At 53.5% G+C, this 15339-nt stretch overlaps 1 protein-coding gene across 4 annotated transcripts in view; it reads left to right on the top strand.

The window, feature by feature from the left end:
• The window catches only part of LTBP2 (latent transforming growth factor beta binding protein 2), a 115986-nt gene that overhangs the window by 80546 nt on the left and 20101 nt on the right, over positions 1–15339 (top strand). For all 4 annotated transcript variants that reach the window (XM_030930121.1, XM_030930122.1, XM_030930120.1 and 1 more), the window contains exons 10-17: positions 1070–1192; positions 4456–4620; positions 4884–5099; positions 6229–6248; positions 7480–7519; positions 8370–8471; positions 10649–10777; positions 11535–11663. In XM_030930121.1, the coding sequence (XP_030785981.1) occupies positions 1070–1192; positions 4456–4620; positions 4884–5099; positions 6229–6248; positions 7480–7519; positions 8370–8471; positions 10649–10777; positions 11535–11663 (924 nt within the window). The remainder of the gene's footprint in view (positions 1–1069; positions 1193–4455; positions 4621–4883; positions 5100–6228; positions 6249–7479; positions 7520–8369; positions 8472–10648; positions 10778–11534; positions 11664–15339) is intronic.

Raw genomic sequence — 15339 nt, 5'->3', positions numbered from 1 at the left:
TGCTATCCCCTTCCCCTTCAGTGCCTTCCTCCAGCCTCTGCCTCCTTTTCCTTACCAGGGTCCCCCTCCTCCAGCTCACTGCAGTCATGCTCCCAGGGTCTTGAGCCCTGCAGAGGTGCTTCAGGGACCTCTGGAGGAAGGCTGAATAGGAGGGACTTAGCTGCCCCTTCTCCACCTTCCAACACAAACAGTCCCCTCAATCTGTTTCCTGTCTGCATCTCAACATGCCACTCTCCAGCTAAGTGACTCTGTGCCCAGTGCCAATTTCCCCAAACCAGTGGGTGACCTGGTTATTCCTGGGACCTCAGTTTCTTCTCCAGTAAAATGAAGACATGTGGGCCTATTTGATAAAATTGTTTGTGAGAATTAAATGGGGTATTGTATGTTAATACCCAGCAGAGTATGTAGCATGTAATAGGTGCTCAATAAACACTAGTGCTTGAGGCCTGACGAGGTGGCTCATGCTTATAATCCCAGCACTTTGGGAGACCAAGGCAGGTGGACTGCTTGAGGCCAGGAGTTTGAGACCAGCCATGGACGACACAGTGAAAACACATCTCTACAACAAATACAATACAAAAATTAGCTGGATGTGGTGGTATGCGTCTGTCGTTCCAGCTACTCGGGAGGCTGGGGCATGAGAATTGTTTAAACCTGGGAGGCGGAGGCTGCAGTGAGCTGAGATCACACCCCTGCACTCCAGCCTGGGTGACAGAGTGAGACTCTCTCAAAAAATAAACAAACAAACAAACATTAGCTCTTAATATTATGATCATTGTTACATGCCAGTTACTGGACTAAGTGGTTTGCAATTTGATCTTATTTTATCCATCTAACACCATCTGGTTGTTACTATCATTATCCTCATTTTACAAATGAGGAAACTGAGGCCCAGGTAGAGGAATCCCACTGAATACATAGCAGCTCTTTTGTTGTTGTTTTATCTGGAGAGGGTATTTGAAGATCTCCGCCCAGTCCCTCCCCTCCATCAGGCCGCCTGTGAGCTGTGTCTGTCCAGAGCCAACTCCAGGGCAGGGGCATGAGTTGCTCATCTCCTCCAACTCTGCAGATATCAATGAGTGCTTGACCCTGGGCCTGTGCAAGGACGCGGAGTGTGTGAACACCAGAGGCAGCTACCTGTGCACATGCAGACCTGGCCTCATGCTGGATCCATCACGGAGCCGCTGTGTGTGTGAGTGCTGGTAGGGACGGGATTGCGGGGGACACTGGGAGGCAAGATGGGACCCTTCAGGTCCACAGGCCAGCCCAGCGCAGTAATATTCCCAAGACCTGATCATTCCATGCTCAGGGCCTGTGTCTGCTACTCAACCTGGAGTTGGGCCCAGTGTGAAAACCTGATCAGCCCATCCTGCTGGAACAGAGATGGTTACTACTTCACTTTTTACACTAGGCATTTCTTCCAGGCCTTTGCAGTTTAGAATTCATCTTTTCTGTTTCTTTTTTTTCTTTCTTTCTAATCATTTCTGTTCCATGCGTAGCCTCGTTTCCTTTGGCGGCGGGGGTGGTGGGGGTGGCCTTTGCTGTGATGTCTGGCTGAGCCTTGGCTGCTGAGTGACCTTTCCAGAAGGGTTATCCATAGCATTCATAGAGCTGCTGCCCGACCTGAGGGCCTTTCCACAATCCTGTGGCCCCTTGTGGTTCTGAAGTTTCTCTTCATCCATGAACACATAGTGGGCATTAGCATTGTGTCCAGGTATGTGCATGCATATATGCCAGGCAGCCCTGTTTCCAGAGACCTCTGTGGTTTCCAGGGGGAGTGGCCCAGGCTATCAGTAACCCCCAGTGGCAGAACTGACACCACAGGCCAAATGGGGCTTTCCCTGTGCCGGAAGGCCGGACCAGAGCTAAATAAAACCAGTCCCAACTGGCCTCTGGGAGGCAGCAGCCCAGGTTGGATGGGCCGCTCCCAGCTCAGCAGAGCTCCCTGCAACCGGCCAAGCCCTCAGTCTGCAAACTTTCTGGTACTGGGTTTGGGAGGGCCATGGGGTTGAACAAGACTCCAGTGCCACCTGGACACTGAACCCAGTGGCTCTAGGGAGATAAGACAGCAAGAGCTATAGGAAGGGGATGCCCAAGAGTGAGGGGTCCAGAGTGGGGAGAACATGTCAGGCCGCTCTCAAGAAACCTTCATGGTGGCAGTGGCAGGTGGTCAAGGCCTTGAGAGGCTTACAACCCTACCTTCTACTCCACATCACTTAAGATCCCTTTACCAGACAGGTGTGTTTGACATCCAAGAGAGCCTTAACACAGGGAAGCAGAGATGTCTCTCTAGTGTCCTTTTCCCCTCTGTCCCTGGTGTTACTCCCCCAAGCCTCCCACAGCGATTCACCTCCCTGCAAGTGGGATGGGCAGCGCGAAGTTCTCTTCCCTTTGTTCCTGAGTTCTGCCTCCTTCCCTCCGTGCCACCTGACCAGGTCCAGTGGAGCGGTCTGCAGGGCTGCCCCAGCCTCCTGATATTCCCACCTGGGTCATCTCCACCCTGGGGTTCAAAGGGATGGAGCTCTTCCTTACAGTGTCCCAAGGGAAGCGGCTGCTAGAAGCAGAAATTGCACCTGGAGGAGATCCAGGGCTCGCAGACTGGCTGGTGATTTACCTGTGGCGAGCACATGACCTTTGGCAAGCCACTCTCACACACCTCACTCTATTTCATCTCCACGGTGAAGTTTATTAATCAGGAGTCCTTGGATTGCAAGTGACAGAAACCAAACTCAAACTGCCTTAAGCAAAAAAAGAATTCGCTGGGGGCTGGGCACAGCGGCTCACACCTGTAATTCAAGCACTTTGGGAGGCTGAAGCAGGCGGATCACTTGAGCTCAGGAGTTCAAAACCAGCCTAGGCAACATGTTGAGACCCTGTCTTTACAAAAAATTAAAAATTAGCCAGGCGTGGTGGTGCACACCTGTAGTCCCAGCTACTTGGGAGGCTGAAGCGGAAGGATGGCTTGAGCCCCAGAGGCAAAGGTTGCAGTGAGCCAAGATCGTGCCACTGCACTGCAGCCTGGGCAACAGAGCGAGACTCTTCTCAAAAAAAAAAAAAACACACAAAAGCATTGGTTCACACAACTAGGAAGTGCAGGCGTGGTGTGGCCTCAGGCTGGCTGACCAGGCAGCCACAGTGTCTGCAGGGGGGGGTCCTGCTCTTTCCTCTGTGTCAGTTTCATGGTTCCTTCGAAGGTGGTCGCCAGATGCTCTAGGCCTACACCCTCTCAGCCTTGCAAACTCAATAAAAAATGAGCCCCTTTTCCCCCATCACCCAGGAATAGTCTCAAAGCTGATTATCACTGGGCCTCCTTGGTGAAGTGCCCGTCCCTGACCCAGTCACTGGAACCAGGGGTATGGACCACAAGCCTTCAGCCAGAAAGGCGCCAGCCTCCACTCCAGTCACATGGACCAAGGGTGGGAAAGGGGTGGTTCCCTTAGAAGCAGGGTGATTATACCAGAATATGGCACATAGACTCTGGGCAGGCAGAAATACAGGTGTCCTCTGCCATGGAATGATCATTCTCATCTTCATTTTACATGTGAAGAAGCTAAGGCCCAGGGAGGTCCTGTACTTCATGGTAGAGCAGGGATTCGAACTTCGTCTGCTGCGTCCTGGGCCTGACCAGGACTTCCCCAGAATCATTCATTCCTAAACTTTGATTGATGTCTTCTTCACCCCACCTCTCCTCCTCTTAGAATCCAGTCAGCCCTCTACGGATTCCAGACTCTTCCAACCTGGCATGGCCTCCTCGTCTTCCATTGAGATAACATACAGAAACTATTCTTTAATATTTATTATCAAAGTACAAGAGAGGAGATAAGGGTGGTGGCATTGCTATGACCTAAGCCCATTGTAGCTCAAACGCACAGTGACCCTCAGTATTTTGATTGGCTGGTTGATTCGATGTTTGATTGGCTCATTGATCTAGCCATCCATGCACAGATTCAACAAGCTTTACTAAGCATTTGCATGCACCAGACACTATGGAAGGTGCCTGGGTGACAGAGATAACCCAATATAGGGTCCCTGTCCTCTGAGCTCCCCATCAGGCCTTAGCTTGCCTCATCTTCCCACAGAGGCTGTGGTCCTCAGGACATACTGCTCCCTGCTCAACCCTAGGGACACGTGGGGCCTTCAGTAAACATTTCTAAACTCAGCACTGGAGACAAGGAGCTGCATCCTCAGTTCCTGCTCTCAGGTTCTCCACATGCAGGTGGGGAGTCACGGGTCTCATCAAGCACATGACATGGGCAAGTGCTGAAACATTCCACTACGCCTCTTCCTTCTAAAGTTCTTGTGAGCATTTGCAGGGCTCCAAATTTCCCGACTGAGATATGGGCCAGGCCAGTCTGAGTGCGTGTGGCCAGCCACACCTCCATCCACTGCCCTCCCAGCTGTGCATTCCCCTCCCACTGGCCACCTGCCCACCTCCGCATGCTGTGTCTGTTGCAGCGGACAAGGCCATCTCCATGCTGCAGGGACTGTGCTACCGGTCGCTTGGGCCTGACACCTGCACCCTGCCTTTGGCCCAGCGAATCACCAAGCAGATATGCTGCTGCAGCCGTGTGGGCAAAGCATGGGGCAGCGAGTGTGAGAAATGCCCTCTGCCTGGCACAGGTAACCCCCTGTCCCCATCCCAGCTTTCACTGCCCAGGGGCTTCCTCAAGGCTAGTGACCATGTTGCCGGGCCTGGGTAGACCTCCCTCAATCTGGAAGACTGAAGTAGTCTTCCCTGCCTGCTCACGTGTTTATCCCAACCTGGGGCTCCCTCCCTCCTTGCTGCCATAATTGCCGTGTCTCCCAAAGGGAGGGAAAGGGGGGCCCTGGTTTCCTGCAGGAACAGCACCTCTCAGCTTGTCCTCCGGCTGTTGACTTTGCAGAGGCCTTCAGAGAGATCTGCCCTGCCGGCCACGGCTACACCTATGCCAGCTCCGACATTCGCCTGTCCATGAGGAAAGCCGAGGAGGAGGAACTGGCAAGGCCCCCAAGGGAGCAAGGGCAGAGGAGCAGCGGGGTACTGCCTGGGCCAGCAGACAGGCAGCCACTCCGGGTCATCACAGACACCTGGGTCGAGGCCGGGACCGTCCCTGACAAGGGTATCTGAGCTGGGGGAGACGCCTGATGGATTCCCCTTTCCCCTAAGTTTCCAGTACCTCAGAGAAGTGTGGGTGTCCATCCTGGGTGCGTGGGCATCCCATCTTTGTGGCATTAGAAAAGGGAGCTTGGAGTGGCAGCACCCAACCCTGGCAGCCTTCTCTTATGGCCTGTTACAACAGCAAGGCCCCACCCACTTCCTCTTCCATATGGGGTCAAGAGGTGCCCACGCCCTAGGGAGTTGCCTGTGGAGGTGGGAAAGGTCAGCCGCAGCCCCCACCCCAGCGATCAGGCCTCTCCATCTCCTGCCCTCTGGCCATGCAGCTTCTGGGGCCGGTGCTTGCTGCAGGCTTGAATAGCTGGCAGGTGGGTCCTGAGGACCTGCATGCCAGACCCCTGGCCCGGCCTTAGAGTCAGAGTGCTAACTCCAGCTCAATGGCCTTGGACCCCAGAGGCACGGAGCTGGAGGGCGGCTGGGTATGAGGCTCTCCTTGCAAGTGCCCTGAAAACCATGGAGAAGTCATGCCCAGGTGACTGGTAACACTGAGTGCAGGAGGCCTGGAACATCATAGGGCCAACAAGCTATGTGATTGGTCAGATTGCTCCAGGAATCTGGAAGAGACAGGGAAGTGAGGACAGAGCCCCAGTTGTTGTGGACACAGGACACCGGCCAAGCCTGGAGCAACTCCACTCCTTCCTCAAACTGTTCCCCTGGCCCAAAGCCCAGGGCAGGGGGCTGTGTGACCCAGCCTGGCTGGGAGGCATGGGAGGGAGGAGGTAGCAGTGCAAGGAGGTGGCTCCAGGCTGGATGGGGTGGACAGGCCTGGGAGCCGGTGGGACTCCTGTCACCCGAGGCCTTACAGGAAAGCAGGGGCTTCCACTTACCAAGAGAGAGGCTGCACTGAGCTATCTTCAGGCTCTCCAGACCTGGGGTCCTGGAATTGTGTGGTGGCCAGTCCCTACAGGGTTGAAGGGGCAGAGGCAGGTAAGAAGAGTCTGTGCTTTCTGTGCTGCCGGCCCTGCTGGGGACGTGGTCTGGGGCGCAGACCGTGAAGCCGCTCAGGTGGCGGTGAGGGAAGAAGGCAGCCAGACCCTCCTCCCTGAGCTCACGCTGTCACCCTTCCCTTCCAGGTGACTCTCAGGCTAGCCAGGTGAGTGCGTCCTCCCACTAGGGGGCCGGGCAAGCATAGCAGAGAGCAGGACCTGGTAGCAGCTCAGGCCCCAGGGCAGTGTCTCATGACAGAGGAGAGGGAGAAAGATGGAGCGTCTGTTGGATTTTATTTGAAGAGATGACCAAGTGCGAGGATTGATCCAAAGACCCAGTTTTACCCTAAAGGAAGTGATAACAACAGCTCCTGTTTACGGAGCAGCCGTTGTGCAAGCATTTTCCCATTTGGGGTGGGCCGGGGCCCCTTCAGAAAGGAAGTAGGAACATGTCCTGTTAGGCCCGGCTGTCACTCAAGCTTTAAGCACTGCAGATGAGGTGTGGAGCTGCTTCCAGTTCATTCTGGGTCTGGCACTTTCTGCGCTGGTTTAGTTGAACCTCCGGGTATCCTCTGGGAGTGGTGTATGGGGAAGTGCAGGCACAGCTGTGAACAGCCTCAAACCACCTCACTGAGAAAGGCATATCCAACTCCCTTCCCTGTGCCCAAGATTCCCCTGGGAAAAACTGGGTGTCCTCCCAGGAAAACATTCCAGAAGAGGGGATCTGCTTCTTCCCTCATCAGCCTCTCAGTCCCTACTCTATCCCCTGCCCCTCCACCCTGCATACCTGACTGTCCCCAAATACAGTTTCTTCGAGGGGGCTTGTTCTCTCCCTGGGCTACCATATGATGTCCTCCCAGGCCAAAGCTCTAACTCCAGTCCCCACAGACACAGCCAGCCTCCAGAGCCTTTTTCACCCTCTGCCCGCTCTTCTGTTATGTCCCCCCTCTCAGCAACCTCTGTCCACTGGCTGAGTTGAGGGACACCAGGTGTAACCTGCAGTCTGGCTTTCCCACACTGGCCCTGTGGCTCCAGGCACTCTAGTGAACCTCCAGAGCTTCTGTTACTGTGTTGAGATGCGAGGGTTATAGCTGACACCAAACTTGCTGATTTTCTACTATGTACCTGACACCGAGCTGGCATAGTGTGTACATCAGCTCATTTAGTCATATTAATCTCCCGTCATAAGATAGTTGAGAAAGTTAATGAAGTGAGTGGGTATAAAGTGTCTGGCAGAATGCCCAGCATAGAGTAAGAACTCATCAATACCTGGAATGAATGAAAACGTGAATGAGCTAGCTGGTAGGAAGCCCGGAGATGGGGGTGAGTGTGATGGAAGGTGGCATATCACAGGGACGACAGAGGAGCCAAAAGTGACCTTCTCCTGTTTCTGTGCAGGTCATGACCAGTGTCACCCATACACCTGCCTGGGTCACAGGTGAGTCCCTCTTCCTGGCGGCTCCCAGGCAAAAGAGAAGGGAAGGAAATAGGCCTTAATCAGGAGTGGAGTTACTATGTGTGAGCTGGTCCACGCTCACACACACATCAGAGGAGGGTGAGAACGACATGGCCTGTGAGTGCTGTTTCTGGGAGCTCTCTATACACCTAAGGTGCTGTGAGGTCAGCAAGAGACCCCATGACGCTTCACAGATAGTTTTCTAGCCACAGAACTCTTTGCAAATTTCATGGCACCACTTGGCACATAAATCAGAACAAAGAGACAGCACTAGCTGAAATAGGTGGTTGGCTGGGTCACTAGACTGTTTCCCCCAGGAGGCCTTGTCCTGAAACCACTAATTGCCTGTCACTGGTGTTGGGTTCAGACATTGGAAGGCTGAGCTCATGCTTCTTATAAAATGGTAGAAGACACTGAAGCCTGTCTTGTGGCTTCTCAAGGCAAATAAGATGTTGGTATTTGTGGCAGAACTCTGTAAGCTGTGAAATACTTTGTAAGCAGAAGGGAAAGAATGTTGAAGTGGGAATTAGGAAACCCAGGTGTCAGCTGTGCCTCCAACAAGCTGGCTGGCCTTGGACAAGTGGCCATTTCTGCAAGCCTCAGTCTCCTGGCCCTGAAATGGAGGATTAGACTGGATGTGCTCCAAGGCCTGTTAAGAGCTCTCAGATTCTCTCAGTGGGGCGAGATCAACTTTCAGGAGACTGGAAGGCATGGGAGTGACCCACCCCAGGCTTCACCCTTCGTTCTTGGAAGTCTGAGCGCCAGGGAAAAGGGAGCGGCCACGGCCGGCCAAGGGACGGTGACCCCACCTCTTCCCCTCTCTCCTCCGCAGGGAATGCCACAACCCCACCAATGCCTGAAGAGCGGATTCCAGCGATACAGGAAGAACAAGTGACCCCCTCCACCGATGTGCTGGTGACCCTGAGCACCCCAGGTAGCTGCAGCCAGACCTTTGGGGCTCCCTGCACCCTGCCCTGTGAGCTGTGTCTGTCCAGAGCCAACTCCAGGGCAGGGGCATGAGTGGAATGCCCCCTCGCCTTTCCAATTAGGTAAAGTCTCCAGCAGGCTCCTGGCTGGGCTCTGCACCCCTGGCCTCATCTTACAAAGAGCACAGGGTCACTGTTGTGAAAATAAGAGCCCAGTCTGGAGCACTGCCCAAGCCCAGAACGGGGAAGAGAAGGGACACCATGGGAGAGGGAAGCCAGGGATCTTCCAGGAGAATCTGGGGGTCCCTCTCAAGGAAGGCGAGCATGGGGAGTGAGGGCCACTGGGGTCCTGGTTCTTCCAGGCCGCTCCCCTGAGTCAGCAGAGTGCCCTGGCAGCGAGCAACTGCCTGCCCACGGGGAGGGCTGATTTTCGGGAAGGAACATGGTTCTATTTCTCAAGGTTGTTTAACCAAGTCTGCATTCCTTTCCCTCTGGTCAGCTACAGTGATGGGGGCGAGGGGCAGGCGTGGGGGTGATCCTGGCAAATCCACCTTGCTCTGGAATGTACCCTCCTTAAAGGCTCATTGTCTGGGGACTTGGTGCAGGAGAAGCAAGGCGGGTGTTGTTGCCACTGCTCACTGTACACGTGTGTGCCCGCTCCTGGGGCTCCTGCTCTCTTAACCTCACGACTGGGTCCAGAGACCCAGTCACCTTGTGTTGCGGGGGAGTGCGATAGTGGGGTTCTGGATTTCCTCCAGCAAAGGGAAAGCCCCTGCAGCCTGGTGGAACAGCCCAGAGAGTGGGGAGAGGGAGTCCAGCCTTCCCAGGTGCACCCCACTGACCTCTCCCGGGACCTGTCTCTTCTGGCTCAAAGCGCTGCTCCAGGGAGCATCCCCTTCTGGCCTCTGCTCCGCAGGCAGAGTGTGCGGAGGAGTGCTGAATTTCTGATAAGGAAAGTGGGCCTGGAGGAAGGGATGGGAAGCAGGGGGCAGGGGGCAGGCCAAGCTCAGCAGTAGCTCTTGGCATGTGCATGAGTGTCCCCACCGCCACCACCAGCCTCGGCCTTTTGCCCTATCCCCCTTCTCTGCCATTCTGTAACCTCACCCCTCTGGGCAGACATTTAGGACCCAGCTGACGGCCCCCACGACCCCCAGGCTGACACAAACTTGGAGCCAGGCCCAGGGAGAGGGTAGCCTTGGGTGCACATTCAATTCAGTACAATCTGGCAGACTATACCCACATACAGACCACCTCCCAACCCATTGTCTTGGGTCTTCAGCTTCTCCCGAGCTGTGGGGGCAGGGCAGGGACCCCGAGCATGTGGGCTTCAGGCAAAGACTTCAGGGTGGACACAAAGGCAAAAGCATCATTTGTTCTTTCATTTGGCGTGTTCTAAGTGCCAGGTAGTTTTCTAGTATTAGGGATACCATTCAGAAAGCTAGAGTCTCTGCTGTCTACACAGCCTCAGCCCTGAGTCCAGTGAGTCTGCCTCCAAACTGTTTCTCAGTTCTGCAGCTGTCTCCCCACTTTTCACCCCATCACCACCACCCAAGGCAGACCCTCATTTACATTATTTCAACAGATTTTAAGGGCCCACCATACCTCCCATACCGGTTCATCCATCATCTCGTTGCTCAAGTGGCCTTTCCAGGACTGCTCTGACCCACCCCCACCTTTCACAAACTCCCTGTTACAGGCCAGTCTCAATATGGCTTTCAAGGCTCTGCTCAGTTGACCCCAGCCCACCTCTCCCATTTTCCCCTGGCAGTTTTCCCCAAGCACCTTACTCACCAGGTCTGTCTGTCTGTCCAGGGAAAACTGGACAGGAGTTGCAGGGAGGGATGGCACTGGGCACTGGGTGGGAGTTGGGCTCATTTTCAGGGTGGGGTTAGGATGGAGGAGTTTTGCTGGAAATTTGCTGGAAATATGGGTGACCTATTAGATCTCGGTGGGGGGGGGGTGCCCTACCGTGACCTCCATCCTGGGTAGGGCTCGGGGTGCTGGGCAGAGGTCCCCTAGGGTCTTATGCAAGGCCAAGCTGTGCATGGGTATGGGAGGGAGGGCCTGGCTAAGGTTGGCCTTCTGAGGCCCCTAGACTCTGGCCACTCACTGTCCCTACCCCAATCCACTGCCTTTGTCCAGCACCCACCCTGCCATAACCTCTGCTTTGCTCTGTCTCCCACAGGCATTGATAGATGTGCTGCTGGAGCCACCAACATCTGTGGCCCTGGAACCTGTGTGAACCTCCCAGATGGATACAAATGTGTCTGTAGCCCCGGCTACCAGCTGCACCCCAGCCAGGCCTACTGCACGGGTATTCACTTGGGTGTCCTGGGCTTACTTGGCGGCTGGGGTAGATGGGAGCAGGGGCTAGGAGGCCGAGTTGAGAGTCCAGGAAGAAGCAGAAGGTCCAAGCAGTGCTGGGTGGTTGATGAGTTTAGGAGGAGCGCAGTCCCTGTGGACAAAGCTAACTTTAACCTTCAGGGGAAGACCAGTCTCGGTGAGTCCCATCCGATGAGTCTCCAGGACTCCAGGAGCATGGAAGCCAGCCCACTGCATGCATCCTGACCTGTGCCTGGCAGCCCTCTGCTCTGAGATCAGCCCACCCATCAAACTGACCATTTTGTTGCCTGGAGGTGGACCAAGGTCTGCCCCAGTTGCAAATGTCTCCAGCAGGGTCATCCCTGGGGGGAGGTCTGAGGCTAAGATAAATCACCAAGTGTGGACCTCATTCCTCCTCCCCCCGATATTTTCAAATAAGGGAGAAATATCCACTATGGTTTCAAAGGAGAAAGGAATTATGAGGCTATTGGGGGAAGGAGTCGAGGGGTAGAGAGGAGGGGCTGGCAGTTACCCCAGGCTTCTGGTGCCTGAGTGGGCCTGCTGGGCTGACTTTATGGCTTCCAGCCTTAGAGATTTTCATCTCCCCAGCCTCCTCCGCTCCCTCACCCCTTCCTTGCCACACAGCACCATCCCCTGCCCAGCCCCAAGTGTGGGCAGGTTGCTGGTAGTTGCCCAAAGAACAGCACTGCTGGCCTCCCTGACCTCCCTCTCTGCCTCCTTTTGGTCAGATGACAATGAGTGTCTGAGGGACCCCTGCAGGGGAAAAGGGCGCTGCATCAACCGTGTGGGGTCCTACTCCTGCTTCTGCTACCCTGGCTACACGCTGGCCACCTCGGAGGCCACACAAGAGTGTCAAGGTAAGCCAAGTCCACCCTTGCCCTTGGCCAGGCCCCACAGTCTCAAGGGGGTGGAAGAGGAACCAGGGGTTCACACCCCCATACACCGTGCTGCAGAATGGGGAGTGAGCAGCTGAGGGAGGAGAGACCAAAACTCCGGCCTGGATCTGGGAGGAGGCTGACCCTATGCTGGTGGCAAGGAGGGGTAGAAATCCAAAGCCAGCAATCTCTGCAAAGGCCCTAAGGAATTGTGGGTGGAACCAAGAGTGTCACAGGGTCAGGAGACATGGCTGGAGATGAGGACTATACACCAGGTCCCCAAACTCCAAGTGACAAGGAGCTGGTTTCATTTTAGGGAAGGAGGGAGACCCATGAGGACACCAGGCTGGGACTATTGGCAGACCAGGGAGTAGTGTGACTTTGAACAAGGAGCACGGGTTCCCAGCAGCTTGGAGACACTTGTAGGGCTTTGAACTTCCCTGGGAAGATGTGGCCCACTGCCAGGGGACCCTTGATTAATACACTTTCAACTCAAACCCTTTAATGATGCAAAACACCCCACATACATTTTTTTCCACATACATTTTTATGATTAAGTTCACAAATAATATAATGAGCACTTTCTAAGCAATACCTTAAGATTCATAATCCAGTTGTAAATCCTTCACCTCAAGAGGGGCCCTGCCTGTGCTTGGGGCTCACATGGTTGGTGCTGGCCAGACCCCCAAGGAGGCCAGGGAAGCTGTGTATCCTCCTGCTGCCAGGATCCCCTCGGGTTCTAATCCTCCAAGGGTCCAGTCTACAGAAACCAAAGCCATCCAGGTCCAATCACTTGATTATGGAGGGAAGGGAAGTAGAAAGGGCAGACCTCCTAACTTAACGGAGGAGCGGGAGAATCACGGGCGGTGTTCACTGCGCTCTCATGCATTGGCACCACCTATGTGCCAGGCAGTGTGCCAAGCTCTGAGGATGCTGAGATGAGTGAGGTGTGAATAGTGACACTGTAGGGTCCAGATGAGGAAGCAAGTTGTTCTGTATGAGATTATTTGGGTGCTCCAGCTGGAGCAGATAAAAATAGCTACCATTTATTTACTTACTTACTTACTTACTTACTTACTTACTTACTTATTTATTTATGACAGAGTCTTGCTCTGTCACCCACGCTGGAGTGCAGCGGCACAATGTTGGCTCACTGTAACCTCTGCTTCCCGGGTTCACGCCATTCTCCTGCCTCAGCCTCCTGAGTAGCTGGGACTGTGGGCGCCCGCCACCACGCCCGGCTAATTTTTGTATTTTTAGTAGATGGGGTTTTACCATATTGGCCAGGCTGGTCTCGAACTCCTGACCTTGTGATCCACCTGCCTCGGCCTCCCGAAGTGCTGGGATTACAGGTGTGAGCCACCGCACCTGACCAAGAATAGCTACCATTTAATGAGCACTTACTATATGCCGGCACTGTCCCAAGCATTTTGTTATATGAAGCTCATCATCCCAAATCCATGTTGTGGAAATCCTTAGCCCCATTTAATAGGTTAGCAAACTGAGGCTCAGAGGTGAATTGAAATACCCAGGGGCCTTGTACCTAGTGGTGACAGAGCTAGAAACAGAATCAAATCACTCTAGCTCCAAAGCATGGTTTGCTTCCAAAGACACACTCCCCTTATACACAGGGTGTTGGACACCACCATGGAGCATGAATAGGAATGGAGGGAGCAGAGAGTCCTCCAGGTAGAGGGAAGCATCTCTGCAGAGACTTAAATAGTGAACATTGCCTGGCATGCTCTGGGAATAATGATGAATGCAGTGTGACTGGAGCAGGGCTACCTGGAGGAGGAGGCCAGTGTGGGAAATGTCTCGAATGCCAGGCTGAAGTGTTTGGACACTGTGTCACAGGCAGGGGCAGCCAGTAGAAGTCTGTGAGCAGAACAGTGGTGACTGGGTCAGCTGCCTTCCAGGGAGCTGACTCAAGGGGCAGGGCTCAGAACAGGCCAGGGGAGTCAGGAGAGAGGCTAAGGGAAGGGGGCTTCTCTGGGCTCCAGTGGTCTAGGTGGGTGTTGTGGGCCAGAGGCACTGCTCTTTGCAGACCCAGCCTGGGGAGCTGGCCTGGGATAAGCAGCGGCTGCTGCAGGGAATGGTGTCACCAGGACTGGTGCAGACATGGGTTTCTGCTACGTGCCAGCCCGGGTGTCCAAGATGTCTCTGCCAGCCCCAACAGCTGGGAGACAGGGGTGGGTCTCAAGGCTGGCTATAAGTGCTTCTCCCAGTGGGGCTTGGCTGCCACTGGAAGAGGCCTTGTCCAGAATAACACCCACTTTCTGAAGTTTCCCAGTCTCATAAAGTAATATCTCATTACTTCAATGATTTGATACTTATACTGATTTATGGATTATTTAAATAATGTATATAATTAATGTCATTATGATTTATATTATCAATAAGATAAATTGTTTACATATTAAATATCTAAGTAAATGCTTACCAAAAAATGTAAGGATCTCTTCATACATTAGCCTGTGGGTTTCCTCATCTGTAAACTGCTGGCTCCCATTTTTGCTCAGTTTTCCAATGGTGGTTGCTGCTTTTTCCTGGGGCTCTTTAGGAGTCCATTATATATTCTAGATTCTTGGCTGGGTTTAGAAATTGCAATGCTCCCATTTTGTCCTGTGTCCTTTAAGCTTATCCGCATTTCTTGGAACAGAAATCCTTAATTTTGATGTACTGAAATTCACCATTTTGCCTTATTTTTGTGTGTTTTGGGGGCTTTTAAGAAATCCTTCCATATCCTGAAGTCACAAAGATATTCTCCTGTACCTTAATTGAGTTCTAGTTCTCCCTTTTATGGTATGCTTTGATTCATCTGGAGTCCATCTTTGTATGGCTGTTAAGAACCTGGTCTTTCTCTATTCACATCTCCATTTTTCTCCATGGAGCGAGGGAGTTTTCCAGCACCATCTATCAGGTCGTCCTGGCCTCAGGGGATAATGTTTCCCACACATGACTCTGTCTGTGAGTTCCCTTCTCTCTTCCATTGGGATTAGGGCTTCTCACAGTGAACACCACTTATTCCAGAATTGCCTGAAGAGTTATAACAATGTAGTTCCTGGGCCCACCAGTAGAGTAGGATCAGAATCTCTGGCTGTGGACCTAGGAGTGTGCGTTTCCCACCTTCTGGCAGAGACTTTGCTGTGCACTGGAGTTTTATGAACTATTGCTCAAATGAAGACACTGTCCTTGAACAAATGACTATTATTCGATTCCTTCAGTAAGCACTTATTGGGGTTCTGTGCTGGGCACTGGAGATGCTGAGATAATAAGGCATGTTCCCATTAGTCAGGGAAGAAGCAAGTAAATGAACAGGTACACTGAGAGCTGGGCCCTCAGGGGACGCTGGGTTGGAGATGAGTGGGAGGCAGTCATGCTGGTGTGTAGGAAGCTGTTCCAGGCAAGGGGACAGTGCGGGCAGAGGCTCAGGAACAGGTCCTGAGGTTAGGCAAGGGTAGGAGTGGTGTGGGCAGCAGGAAACAGATGAGAAGCAGGCTGGGGCCAGTCATGCAAGATCTCACATGCCAAGCTGAGGAGCTGGGATTTTATGGGGTTTAACGTTAGGATAATAATAGCTAACATTTCTGCAGTGCTTACCTTATGCCAGGCGGGCACAGTGCTCAACCCCTCACCTGGATTATTGTATTTAATCTGC

The sequence above is a fragment of the Rhinopithecus roxellana genome, chromosome 5, assembly GCF_007565055.1.
Source record: "Rhinopithecus roxellana isolate Shanxi Qingling chromosome 5, ASM756505v1, whole genome shotgun sequence".
NCBI lineage: Eukaryota > Metazoa > Chordata > Mammalia > Primates > Cercopithecidae > Rhinopithecus > Rhinopithecus roxellana.
Note: the sequence above shows the minus strand (reverse complement) of the source record. Positions and strands in the feature narration are given on the sequence as shown.